Source organism: Melozone crissalis, unplaced genomic scaffold (assembly GCF_028551555.1).
Source record: "Melozone crissalis strain CALT ecotype California unplaced genomic scaffold, PUWL_Pcris_2 ptg000327l_1, whole genome shotgun sequence".
NCBI classification, from domain to species: domain Eukaryota; kingdom Metazoa; phylum Chordata; class Aves; order Passeriformes; family Passerellidae; genus Melozone; species Melozone crissalis.
The window spans coordinates 1-12,774 of NW_026536077.1; the positions used below are offsets into that span (position 1 = coordinate 1).

The 12,774-nt window shown below is 47.7% G+C and overlaps 1 protein-coding gene across 1 annotated transcript; it reads right to left on the reverse strand.

The window, feature by feature from the left end:
• Window positions 1-9,245: 9,245 nt before the first annotated feature.
• Window positions 9,246-12,477, reverse strand: HOXB4 (homeobox B4). Its single transcript, XM_054294834.1, has 4 exons — window positions 12,373-12,477; window positions 11,791-12,142; window positions 9,628-9,901; window positions 9,246-9,288 (listed from the first exon to the last, which is right to left on the reverse strand). The coding sequence occupies exons 2-4, from the start codon at window positions 12,134-12,136 to the stop codon at window positions 9,246-9,248; spliced, it is 663 nt and encodes a 220-aa protein (XP_054150809.1). The 5' UTR covers window positions 12,137-12,142; window positions 12,373-12,477.
• Window positions 12,478-12,774: the final 297 nt, after the last annotated feature.

A 12,774-nucleotide genomic window follows, 5' to 3' on the forward strand; every position in this document is an offset into this window, starting at 1 on the left:
AGCGATTATTTTGTCTAATTTGGGCAACTTTGAGGGATTTTTTGCTCCAATTTTGGGGATATTTGGGTGTTTTTTGCTCCAGTTTGGGGGGGGGGGTCTATGCGGGGAATATTTTGCCTAATTTTAAGATCTTTGAGGGGATTTTTTGGTCCAGTTATAGGATTTTTGAGGGCACTCTTTTGGTCCAATTTTGCCGTCTTTGGGTGGATTTTTTCCTCCAGTTCGGGGATTTTTGGGTGATTTTTTTTTTTTGCCCAATTTTTGGGCAGGGATAACAAAGAGCTCCGGGGGGATTTGGGTGACCGGGGGGGTCCCGGGGATCCCCGCGCTGGCAGCGGGAGGAGGAGGAGGAGGAGGAGGAGGAGGAGGAGGAGGAGGAGGAGGAGGAGGAGGAGGAGGAGGGGAAGCACAGGGACTCTGCAAACAAAGGAATTTCTGAAATCAGATCAGACCAGGCCAGGCCGCGGCTCCTCCGCTCCTCGGCCTTTACATTTGAAATTTTTTCCCCAAAAAAATTAAAATTTATGGGGCCAACCCCACTCCCATCCCCCAAAACCCCTCTCCCGACACAAAACAAGGCGCAAAAAAATCCGATTTTTACACAATAAAACCACGCGAGAAACCCCGTTAGGCCCGGAACGATTAAACCGCGAGAAAACAGAAATAAATCAAATTTTAGGATTTTTTTTCCCCCCATTTTTCGCTCCCTCCCCGCTGGTCGCCCAGGCCGGGCTTTGCTGGGCTGGGGGTTGAGCTCGGTGTCCGGCCTGGGGCAGGTCAAGGGTTCCGAGGTCACTCGCGGGCTGTAAAACCCGGGCTAATGGGCCAGAAAAGTGAACTCTGCGTGACCCCGGCTCCGATTTCCTCATTTCCCACAGAAATCCGCGGGCACGGCCGAAACCCCGGCGGGAAACGGCCCCGGCACGGCCTAAACCCGGCTGGAAACGGGCTTGGAACGGGCTTGAAACGGGCTGAAAACGGGCTTAAAACGGGCTGAAAACGGGCTTAAAACGGGCTGAAAACGGGCTTAAAACGGGGGTGTTCCTGGGATGGTTTAAATCGGGAATATTCAGAGTTCTTGGGACAGTTTAAACCCGGAATATTCAGAGTTTATGGGACAGTTTAAACCCGGAATATTCGGAGTTTATGGGGACAGTTTAAACCCAGAATATTCAGAGTTTATGGGACAGTTTAAACTGGGAATATTCAGAGTTTTTGGGACGGTTTTAACCAGGAATGCTCCCAGTTCCCGGGACAGTTTAAAACGAGAATATTCGAATTTCCTGGGACAGTTTAAACTGGGAATATTCCCAGTTCCTGGGACAGTTTAAACTGGAAATGTTCCCAATTCCTAGGACAGTTTAAACTGGAAATGTTCCCACTTCCTAGGACATTTTAACCCGTGAATGTTCCCAGTTCCTCGAAGAGTTTGACCCGGGAATATTCCCGGTTCCTGGGAGTGTTTAACCCGGGAATGCTCTCAGTTCCCGGGACAGTTTAAACTGGGAATATTCGAGTTTCCTGGGACTGTTTAACCTGGGAAAGTTCCCAGTTCCTGGGGCAATTTAAACTGGAAATATTCCAAGGTTATGGAACAGTTAAACCCGGGAATATTCACATGTCCTGGGGCAGTTTAAGCCCAGAATGGTCCCAGTTCCCGGGACAGTTTAAACTGGGATATTCCCAGTTCCTGGGACAGTTTAATCCAGGAATATTCACATTTCCCGGGACATTTTGAACCAGGAATATTCGCATTTCCCGGGACACTCAGAGGCCGCTCCACCAAACTCTCCCCAAACCGTCCCGTGAGAGATTTAACTCAGGAAAAAACGGGGAAAAAACGGGGAACACCAAATTTTGAGCACAAACCCCCAACTCTGCACCCGGACCCGGCACGCGGAGCTCCCGCAGCAAACCCCAACCACGCCCAGCCCCAAATCGAGACAGGATCTAAATAAAAACCCCGAACCCCTCCAAGACCCGCCCCAAAAACGGAGGGAAAAGGGAAAACCCCACACGAGAGCTCGCGGGGAGCTTCTCCTTGCACCTCCATCGGTTGAAAACTCCTTTTTTCTCTGATTTCCCCCAGATTTGTGTCAGAACCCGGTCCCAAAGTCCCTCCGAGAGCGGCTCCTTTACCTGCTGCGCTCCCAAATCCTTTTTGCATCGCCCTCATGCTCGGGGTGGCTCCTTCCGAACCGACAGGGGAGGGGGGGCTGCAGGAAATTTGGGTTTTCTCCCCCAAAAAAAGGAGAATCTTTCACCTCTGGGGCGCGGGTTTTATTACCGGCAATATTTCTAATATTATTATTATTATTATTATTATTATTGTTATTAATTCTAATTCTCATTGGTGGCCCCGAAGGTTTCTTGGAGGAGTCCGGGGGATTTTTGCCGCCAGACGGTCTGCGGAGATTTGCTGTTGAATAACAATGGGAAAAGGGATAAGTATTTAAAAGAAAAAAGAAGTGATTAATGATTTTCTGTATAATTCTCGCATTTTTCTTGCCTTCTGTCCGCTCCTAATGGCTGTGAACTTTCGGGTCCTATAGAAATCTCCTTTTCTCCCCCTTCCATCCCATTCACGCTCCCCAGCTTTGATTTGCCCCCACAGACCCCGCATTCCTGCCAGCATATGCTTCTCTTTTTTCATTTTTTTCCCCCTTTTTTTTTTTTTTTTGGGTTTAAAACACCCATTTTTGGCCATTCTTAGGAGCCCCCTCTCGAAACTCGCACCCTCTTCCCAAGCAGATCAAAGGGAGGAGCAGCGGAATAAAAATGCAGCGGCGGCCAAAACAAACCGCCCCAAACCTGGCGGAACTCGGATAAAATACAGCCCTTGCCAGGAAAATAAATAAAGCAAATAAAGAAACGTGCGAGTTGCGCTGTCGCCACCTCTTAAACCGCGAGAATTAAACCGAAATCCGGCCATAAATCCGATTCATTTTTTTGTTTTACATCACACCGAGCAGAGCCCGCACCATGTGACCGCACGAATATTATTTATTTTAAAGCATTAAAAAGAAAAAAAAATAAAATAAAAAAATCACCCGGAAAGGTTTTGTGTGAACGGGGGGGAGGAAATTTTGGGGAGAAACAATTTTATTCCCACAAGGTGCGGGGTGAGATCCTGCAGCCGGGAGAGATTTGAAATATCCCAGCCCTGCTTTGTCTCGGGATAAACTGGGGCCCGAATTTGGGTCCTGATTGGGCTTTTGGGAGGATTCCGTGAATATTGAACAAATCTTTAAAACATGATTATTATTACTATTATTACTATTATTACTATTATTACTGTTATTACTATTATTGCTATTATTGCTATTATTATTATTATTAATTTTAGTATCATCATTATTTTTATTATTTTATTTTTATTTTATTTCTTTTTATTTTTATTTTAAAATTTTATTATATTTATATTTATAATTTCTTTTTATTTATATATAGCCATTTATATATCCATTTATAGCCACGTTTTCTATTTATAGCTCTCTATATTTATATTTACACTTTATATTTATACCTCCACTCATCGCTACACTTACACCCACCCTTACACATATATTTATACTTAAATCTATATCTAACGCATTTTTATTCCTATTATCATCATTATTTCAGCCCTTTCCCCGGGCTGCCTCCACCCCCTTGGAGGACAATAAATTTTTTTTTTTCTCCGTTTCTAACCCCTAACCGCACCGGTTTTTTTGTGGGTTTTTTTTTTCCTCTCGATCCTTTCGTTCCCGAAAAAGAAAATGAAAATTAATACAAGAGCTGCGGCTGACAAAAGGAGCCATTTGTCTTCTTGATTATCTATTTGCTTGTCAGGCCCTGAGCTATGGCAGGAGCGGCTCCTTTTGTGCACCCCAAACCCACCCGGAACCCCCCGAACATCTGGGCCCAAATTGGACTCATTAATGCATTAACTACCCCGGAGAAGGAGGGATTTCAAACAACAAAAAATAAAAAAATTAAAAAAAAAATAGAAATAAATAAAAGGCAAAAGATCTCAGGAGAAATCGGAGGCAGCAAAGCGTTAATGAGCGGCCGCGTTCGGGCTGGGGCGCGGAAAAAGAGAATTAATCTGCGCTTTGAACAAATAAATCATCATATCTGGGGCTTAGCGCTACTTAGAGCTGCTCAAACATCTTTTGTTTTCATTAGGGGGCTGCGGGCTGCGCCGCTGACAACAAAAAAACCCGGAAAAAAAAATCGTCAAAATTACAAATCAACCGATTGTTCGCGGCTCGAGATAAATGTATTTATTTTTGCACCCCATAAATAACCCCAGCCCGGCCTCGCCCCCCCAAGAACCACGCAGGGGCAGCTTTGGGATCAGAATTTATTTCTGAGCGGCGTTTTGGGGGTTTTTGGGGATTTCCAGGTAAATCCGGACACCCCCGGGGACAAAGGGGACAGAGGGGACCGGGGGGGGGGGGGTGGGGACCGCCCCTCCCCAGACCCGAAATTCACATTTTCGGCCCCAAATCGGGGCAGGGAGGAGCTTTGGGGCGCTCCCAGTTCATCCCAGTTCATCCCAGTTCATCCCAGTTCATCCCAGTTCCCCTTCCCTCCCCACCCCGCTCACTCACAATGAACCTGCTGGGGTTCAAAAAACCCAGAAAAATAAAAAAAAAAGGGGTTGATCCCACTCAATTATCTTCATTTCTTTGTCCAACACCTCCTTGACCCAACTCTCATTTTTTATTTTTTTTTTCTCGCTGATATCACAAAGTTCTCAACTGCCCGGAGGAGATTTTGGGGGGGTTTTGTTGAGTTTTTGGGGTTTTTTGGGTTTTTTTGTGTCTCCAATTTTGTCTCTTTGGGACAACGGGGCAGAAACTTCGGGGTTGGGGAGAAAGAGAGGAGGGGGGAGCAAATTGATAAAGAAAATGGAAAAAAGGGGGGAAAAGAGAGAAAAAAGGAAAATAAAGAAAGAAAACAAATGGGAAAAAAGGAAAAATGGGAAAAAATAGAAAGGGGAAAGAGACAGAGGAGAAGAAGGAGGGGAGGAAGAAAATTGACGAAGAAAACTTTTTCAAAGGGGAAAAAGGAAAAAAACAACCCAAATAAAAACAAAGGGGAAAAAGGAAAAAGGAAGGGTAAAATGGACAAAAATATTTTCAAGAAGATGGGGGAAAAGGGGGAAAAAAGAGAAAGAAGAGAAAATAAACCAAGAAAAGAAGGAAATAAAAGGGCGCGAAAAAGAAGATAAAATGAAAAAAAATTACAGGGGGAAAAAACAGGGCAAAAAAAGGGGAAAATGAGGGGGGAAAAAAAGAAAAAAAGGAGGAAAAAAAAGGCAAAAAAGGGGGTGGTGTAGAAAATGCAGTTGTGGGGAAGGAGCTGAGGCTCATTTATTAAAACGGGCGCTGCTGTCGGGGTAATAGCAGACATAAGGTCCATCCTTTGTACGGGAGAGTAAACATGACAAATGGGGCCGAGCTCGGCGTGATTAAAGATGAAACAAGGATCCATCTCAGGCAAATCCCAAAAAAAATCCTGCTCCGGCCTCCCCTTCCCCGGCTTTGTGCTCAGCCCGGCCCAGCGCCGGCCCCGCGCTTCGAATCGGGGTAAAAACGAGCAAAATTCCAATTGTTGGTGGGAATAACCAGCGCCCGCCACTCCCCGTGGGTCAAATGGTGTAAAAATGAGCAAAATTCAAATTATTGGTGGGAATAACCAACACTCACCTGTCCACACAGTTAAATTCATGTTAAAATGATCAAAATTCAAATTATTGGTGGGAATAACCAACACCCTCCACTCCCCGTTGGTCAAAAGGTGTAAAAATGATAAAAATTCAAATTATTGGGGGCATAACCAACACCCGCCTGTCCACACAGTTAAATTCATGTTAAAATGATCAAAATTCGAATTATTGGTGGGAATAACCAGCACCCGCCACTCCCCGTTGGTCAAATGGTGTAAAAATGAGCAAAATTCAAATTATTGGTGGGAATAACCAGCACCCGCCTGTCCACACAGTTAAATTCATGTTAAAATGATCAAAATTCAAATTATTGGTGGGAATAACCAACACCCTCCACTCCCCGTTGGTCAAAAGGTGTAAAAATGATAAAAATTCAAATTATTGGGGGCATAACCAACACCCGCCTGTCCACACAGTTAAATTCATGTTAAAATGATCAAAATTCGAATTATTGGTGGGAATAACCAGCACCCGCCACTCCCCGTTGGTCAAATGGTGTAAAAATGAGCAAAATTCAAATTATTGGTGGGAATAACCAACACTCACCTGTCCACACAGTTAAATTCATGTTAAAATGATCAAAATTCGAATTATTGGTGGCAATAACCAGCACCCGCCACTCCCCGTGGGTCAAATGGTGTAAAAATGAGCAAAATTCAAATTATTGGTGGGAATAACCAACACTCACCTGTCCACACAGTTAAATTCATGTTAAAATGATCAAAATTCGAATTATTGGTGGCAATAACCAGCACCCGCCACTCCCCGTTGGTCAAATGGTGTAAAAATGATCAAAATTCAAATTATTGGTGGCAATAACCAGCACCCGCCACTCCCCGTGGGTCAAATGGTGTAAAAATGAGCAAAATTCAAATTATTGGGGGAATAACCAACACCCGCCTGTCCACACAGTTAAATTCATGTTAAAATGATCAAAACTCAAATTATTGCTGGGAATAACCAGCACCCTCCTATTCCTGTGGTTAAAATAAAAAAAATGATAAAACTCAAATTATTGCTGGGAATAACCAGCACTCGCCTGTCCCTGTGAGTCAAATCGGCATAAAAATGATAAAACCCAAATTATTGCTGGGAATAACCAGCACCCAGCACTCCCAGTGGGTCAAATGGCATAAACATTATCAAAATTCAAATTATTGGTGGGAATAACCAGCACCCGACCTTCCCCAGGGGTCAACTTAGTGTTAAAAATGATAAAACTCAAATTATTGGTAGGAATAACCACCACCCGCCTGTCCCTGTGGTTAAAATCAGTGTCAAAATGATCAAAATTCAAATTATTGGTGGGAATAACCAGCACCCGCCCGTCCCCATGGTTGAAATAAAAATAAAAATTTAAATTATTGGCCATAAATAATGAGCACCCTGTCGGTCCCCGCTGTTCAGATCAGTGTAAGAAATGATAAAAATTAAAATTATCGCGTTTCCCGCTCTGCACTCGCGCAAGTTCACACCCCAAACACGCACACGCATCCATGGGGGGCGGTTGTGGGGCAGCAGCCCTTCTGTGGGATCGGGTTTGGGATCCTCCTCCTTGTGGGATCAAGTTTGGGATCCTCCTTGTGGGATCGGCCTTTGGGATCCTCCTCTGTGTGGGATCTGGGTTTGGGCTCCTCCTCCTTGTGGGATTTGAGTTTGGGATCCTCCCTGTAGGATCTGCCTTTGGGATTCTCCTCCTTGTAGGATCTGTGTTTGGGATCCTCCTTGTGGGATCTGCATTTGGGATCCTCCTCCTTGAGGGATGTGACCTTGGGATCCTCCTTGTGGGACGCAACTTTGGGGTCCTCCTCCTTGTAGGATCTGCCTTTGGGATCATCCTTGAGGTATTTCAGTTTGGGATCCTCCTTGTGGGACGCAACTTTGGGGTCCACCTCGTTGTGGGATCTGCGTTTGGGATCCTCCTTGAGGGATGTGACCTTGGGATCCTCCTCCTTGTGGGATTTGAGTTTGTGATCCTCCTCCTTGTAGGATCTGTGTTTGGAATCCTCCTCCTTGTGGAATCTGCTTTCAGGATCCTCCTCGTTACAGGATGTAACTTTGGGATCCTCCTTGAGGGATCCGCGTTTGGGGTCCTCCTGCATGTGGGATCTGCCATGGGGATCCTCCTTGAGGGATGTGACCTTGGGATCCTCCTTGTGGGATCTGCCTTTGGGATCGCCCTTGAGTTATTTAAGTTTGGGATCCTCCTCTTTGTGGGATTTGAGTTTGGGATCCTCCCTGTAGGATCTGGCTTTGGGTTCCTCCTTGGGGGGACCGGCATTGGGGATCCTCCTCCTTGAGGGATGTGACCTTGGGATCCTCCTTGTGAGACGCAACTTTGGGGTCCTCCTCGTTGTGGGATCTGCGTTTGGGATCCTCCTTGTGGGATCTGTGTTTGGGATCCTTCTTGAGGGATCTACATTTGGGATCCTCCCCCTTGAGGGATCTGCCTTTGGGATCCTCCTCCTTGTGGGATTTGAGTTTGGGTTCCTCCTCCTCGTAGGATCTGTGGTTGGGTTCCTCCTCCTTGAGGGATCTGCTTTCAGGATCTTCCTCCTTGAGGGATGTGACTTTGGGTTCCTCCTCCTTGTGGGATCTGCCTTTGGGATCCTCCCTGTAGGATCTGCCTTTGGGATCCTCTCTTTGGGATCCGCAGGGATCAGGAGGAGAAGCTGACCCGATCTCGGTGTTGGGTCATGAAGAGCAACCCGACCTTTAACCATGGATCAAACAATCATTAAATAATGATAAAAATTAAAATTATCACATTTCGCTCTCTGCATTCACACGAGTTCACACCCCAAATATGCACACACATCCATGGGGGTGGTTATGGGGCGGCAGCTGGTCTGTGGGATCAGGTTTGGGATCCTCCTTGTGGGATTTGAGTTTGGGATCCTCCTCCTTGTGGGACCTGCTTTGGGATCATCCTCGAAGGATTTGAGTTGGGGCTCCTCCTCCTCCTTGAGGGATCTGCCCTTGGGATCCTCCTTGGGGGATGTGACTTTGGGATCCTCCTCCTTGCAGGATCTCGGTTTGGGATCCTCCTCCTTGAGGGATGTGACTTTGGGATCCTCCTCCTTGCGGGATCTCGGTTTGAGATCCTCCTCCTTGAGGGATCTGCCTTTGGGATCCTCCTTGAGGTATTTGAATTTGGGATCCTTCTCTTTGTGGGATCTGTAGTTGGGATCCTCCCTGTAGGATCTGTGTTTGAGATCCTGCTCCTTGTGGGATGTAACTTTGGGATCCTCCCTGTAGGATCTGCCTTTGGGATCCTCCTCTTTGTGGGATCTGCTGTTGGGATCCTCCTCCAGGTAGGATCTGCCTTTGGGATCCTCCCTGTGGGATCTGCAGGGATCTGGAGGAGGAGCCGACCCGATCTCGGTGTTGGGTCACAAAGAGCACCCCTGCCTTTCCCCACGGTTCAAACAATAATTAAAATAATGATAAAAATTAAAATTATCCCATTTCCCTTCCTGCACTCGCGCGAGTTCACACCCCAAACACGCACACGCATCCATGGGGGCGGTTATAGGGCGACCGCTGGTCCATGGGATCGGGTTTGGGATCCTTGTTGGATCTGGGTTTGGGATCCTCCTCCTTGAGGGATGTGACCCTGGGATCCTCCTTGAGGGATGTGACCCTGGGATCCTCCTTGAGGGATCTGCCTTTGGGATCCTTGTTGGATCTGACTTTGGGATCCTCCTTGAGCGATGTGACTTTGGGATGCTCCTCCTTGTGGGATCGGCATTTGGGATCCTCCCTGTGGGATCTGTCTTTGGGCTCCTCCTCCTGCCTGTAGGATCTGGCTTTGGGCTCCTCCTTGCGGGATCTGCCTTTGGGATCCCCCTTGTGGGATTTGCGTTTGGGCTCCTCCTCCTCCTCCCTGCGGGATCTGCGTTTGGGATCCTCCCTGCGGGGCCTGCAGGGCGCTGGAGGAGGAGGAGGAGCTGGACCTGACCTTGGTGTTGGGCAATTTGTGATCCTTCTTCCACTTCATGCGGCGGTTCTGGAACCAGATCTTGATCTGGCGCTCGCTGAGGCTCAGGGCGTGCGCGATCTCCAGGCGCCGGCGCCGCGTCAGGTACCGGTTGTAGTGGAACTCCTTCTCCAGCTCCAGAACCTGCTGCCGCGTGTAGGCCGTGCGCGAGCGCTTCGCCTCCCCGCCGCACAAACCGGGGTTCACTGCCGGGCCATGGGGGGAAAAAAAGGGGGGAAAAAGGTGTGAGAATAGTAAAAAAAAATGGGGGCAGGTATGTGAAAATATTTTAAAATGGGGCAATGTGAAAATATAGAAAATCGGGGGGGAAAATATATTGAAATACAAAAAGAAAGGGGGGGGGAAAGATGTGAAAATATTAAAAAATAAAAGGGAAAATACGTGAAAATATTAAAAAATAACCGGGGGGGAGGAATATGTGGAAATATTTTAAAAATGGGGGGGGGGGAAATATGTGAAAAATATAGAAAAATGGTGGGAAAATATAGAAAAATGGAGGGAGATGTGAAAATACAGAAAAATGGGGGGGGAAATATAGAAAAAGGGAGGGGGATGTTGAAACACAGAAAAATGGGGGGGGAAGATGTGGAAATGTCAAAAAAATGGGAGGGGATATAAGTGGAAGTGAAAAAAAAATGAGGGGGGAATATGTGAAAACATAGAAAAATTGAGGGGGATGTGAAAATGTAGAAAAATGGGGGAAGATGTGGAAATATTTTAAAAAGGGGGGGGGAAATATGTGAAAATATAGAAAAGAGGGGGGAAATATGTTGAAATTCCAAGAAAGGGGGAAAAGGTGAAAATATTAAAATAAAGGAAGGGGAAATACAAGAAATGAGGGGAAAAGTGAAAATATACACACAATAAAAGGAGGAAATATTTTGAAATACAAAAGAATTGGGGGGGGGGTAATGTGAAAACATGAGGAAAGGAAAAGGGAGAACATGTTAAAACATACAAAAAAGGGGAAGGGGAAAGATGTGAAAGCATGAAAAAAAAAAGGAGAGAAAATGTGAAAACACACAAAAGAAAGGGAAAAAAGACGTGAAAACACACACAAAAAAGGAAAAAAAAGAGGTGAACACACACACACAAAAAAAAAAGACGGGAGAACACACAGAGAAAAGGGGAAATATACGGGGTAAATAAATGAAAAAGGAGGAAAAATAAGAAAAGCAGAATTACCGAGCTGTTCCTTTAAAGGGATCTTTCCCCCCCTCAAAAAATCACCAAAAAAAAGAAAAGAAATAAAGGGTCACACATTCTTTGGTAGGGGGGATTTGCTTTAAAAAAAAAATCAATAAAAAGGGAATCGTTCTAAAAATGCCCCCAGAGCCGAGGTGCAAATCTGCAGCTCTTGGTGGACGCGGATTCCTGACTGAAGGTTTTTCCGAGGCCCCCCAGACGCGATTCCCGAGCCCTGCGAGGGTGGAAATTCGCATTTGTGCGCTCGCAGCTCTGCCGGAGCAGCGCGGAATTATCCCCAAAAGTTCCCCCTGCGCGCTGGGAAAGGGGGCGAGAGCGGGTTGGGAAATGCCTCCCTTTAAAAAAAATAAATAAAAAAGGGAAAAAAAAAAGGGGGGGAAAAGGAACGGGGGGAAAGAGAAGAAAAAAAAAAAAGAGAGGAAAGAAAAGGGAGGGGGAAAAAAACCTGAGGGAAACAAAAAAAAAAAAAAAGAGGGCGGGGAGGGGAAAACAGTAAAACTTTACTCAATCCGCCACTTAAATACAAATTACCAAAACATAAAACTTCACTTAGGAAGATTCAACAGCCATAAAAAAAAAAAAAAAAAAAAAAAAAGAGGGAAAAAAAAGTAAAAAAAAAGAAAAAGCAGCAAAGTAGCCTGGAAGAAACTGGAGGAGGATGGTAACAGAGACTTCAAAGGCACATGGCCAAGCAGAGCAATAAAAATTTATGGAGGATGTAATTATAGCGCTCTGCAAAGCGGCGCTCGTAAATCTCCGCCGGGCGCTCCTTTCACAAGCGCCGCACGGGCTGTTCCGCGGCCCGCGAGGTGCTACTCCAACTATAAAGCGAAGCCCTTTTCCCCCTTTTCTCCCCGCACTCACTCACCCGAGCTTACGTGGACTTTTTTCATCCAGGGGTAGAGCACGGGCTCGGCGGGGCCGCGGCTGCAGGCGGGGGGCGGGCTGGGGCTGCGCGGCCGCGGCTCGGCGGCGCCTCCTCCTCCGCGGGGCTGCGCGGAGCCCGCGCACGGCGCGTACGGCTGCTCGGCGCAGGCGGCCCGCGGGCCGGGCCGGTACGCGGTGGCCTCGTCGTGGTGGAACGGAGCGTCCCGGTGCCTCTGGTAGCACTCCGGCGAGTGGCTGGGAAGGTAATCGCCGTGGGAATACTCCTCGCAGGGTGGGAACTTGGGGTCCACGTAGTTGGAGTTGATCAGGAACGAGCTCATGGCCATTGATTTCTTGGGGGGTTTTGAGCGCGCGCGCGCCGGGGGGGGGGGGGGGAAGGAAAGCAATTATATCTGTGTACGTCTATATCTATATATCTATATATATATATATATATGTGTGTATCTGCCTCTCTCCCCTCTGTCTCTTTCTCCGCTTAAAATTTATTCGTGCGCCCCCCGCCCGCCCGCCCGCCCCCCCGCCTCCCTTTCGGTGCTTTTCCTGTTTGGCGGAGCCCTCCTACTCCCTGTCAAGTGAACAAAGTTGGCTCCATGTGACAGCGCGGGCCAATGGCGAGGGCCACGCCGAGCCCCGGATAAGGAAACCTGCCCAGCCCGGGCTCTCCCGGGGCCCCCCGGCATCCCCGGGGAGGCGCTCGGGGGGCGTCGGGTGCCCTTCGGTCACCCCCGGTCACCCCCGGCCATCCCAGGCCACCCCCGGTGCCCTCCGGTCATCCCCGGTGCCCTCCGGTCATCCCCGGCCACCCCCGGTCACCCCCGGTCCCTTCGGTCACCCCCGGTCCCTTCGGCCCCTCCGGCCACCCCCGGCTCCCCCCACCCCTGGGGGTGTGTCCTGGGCCGGGGGCAGCGCGCCCCCCCCTCAGAACGCCGCCAAAAAGGGAATCATTCGAAGGAAAAGCGGAATT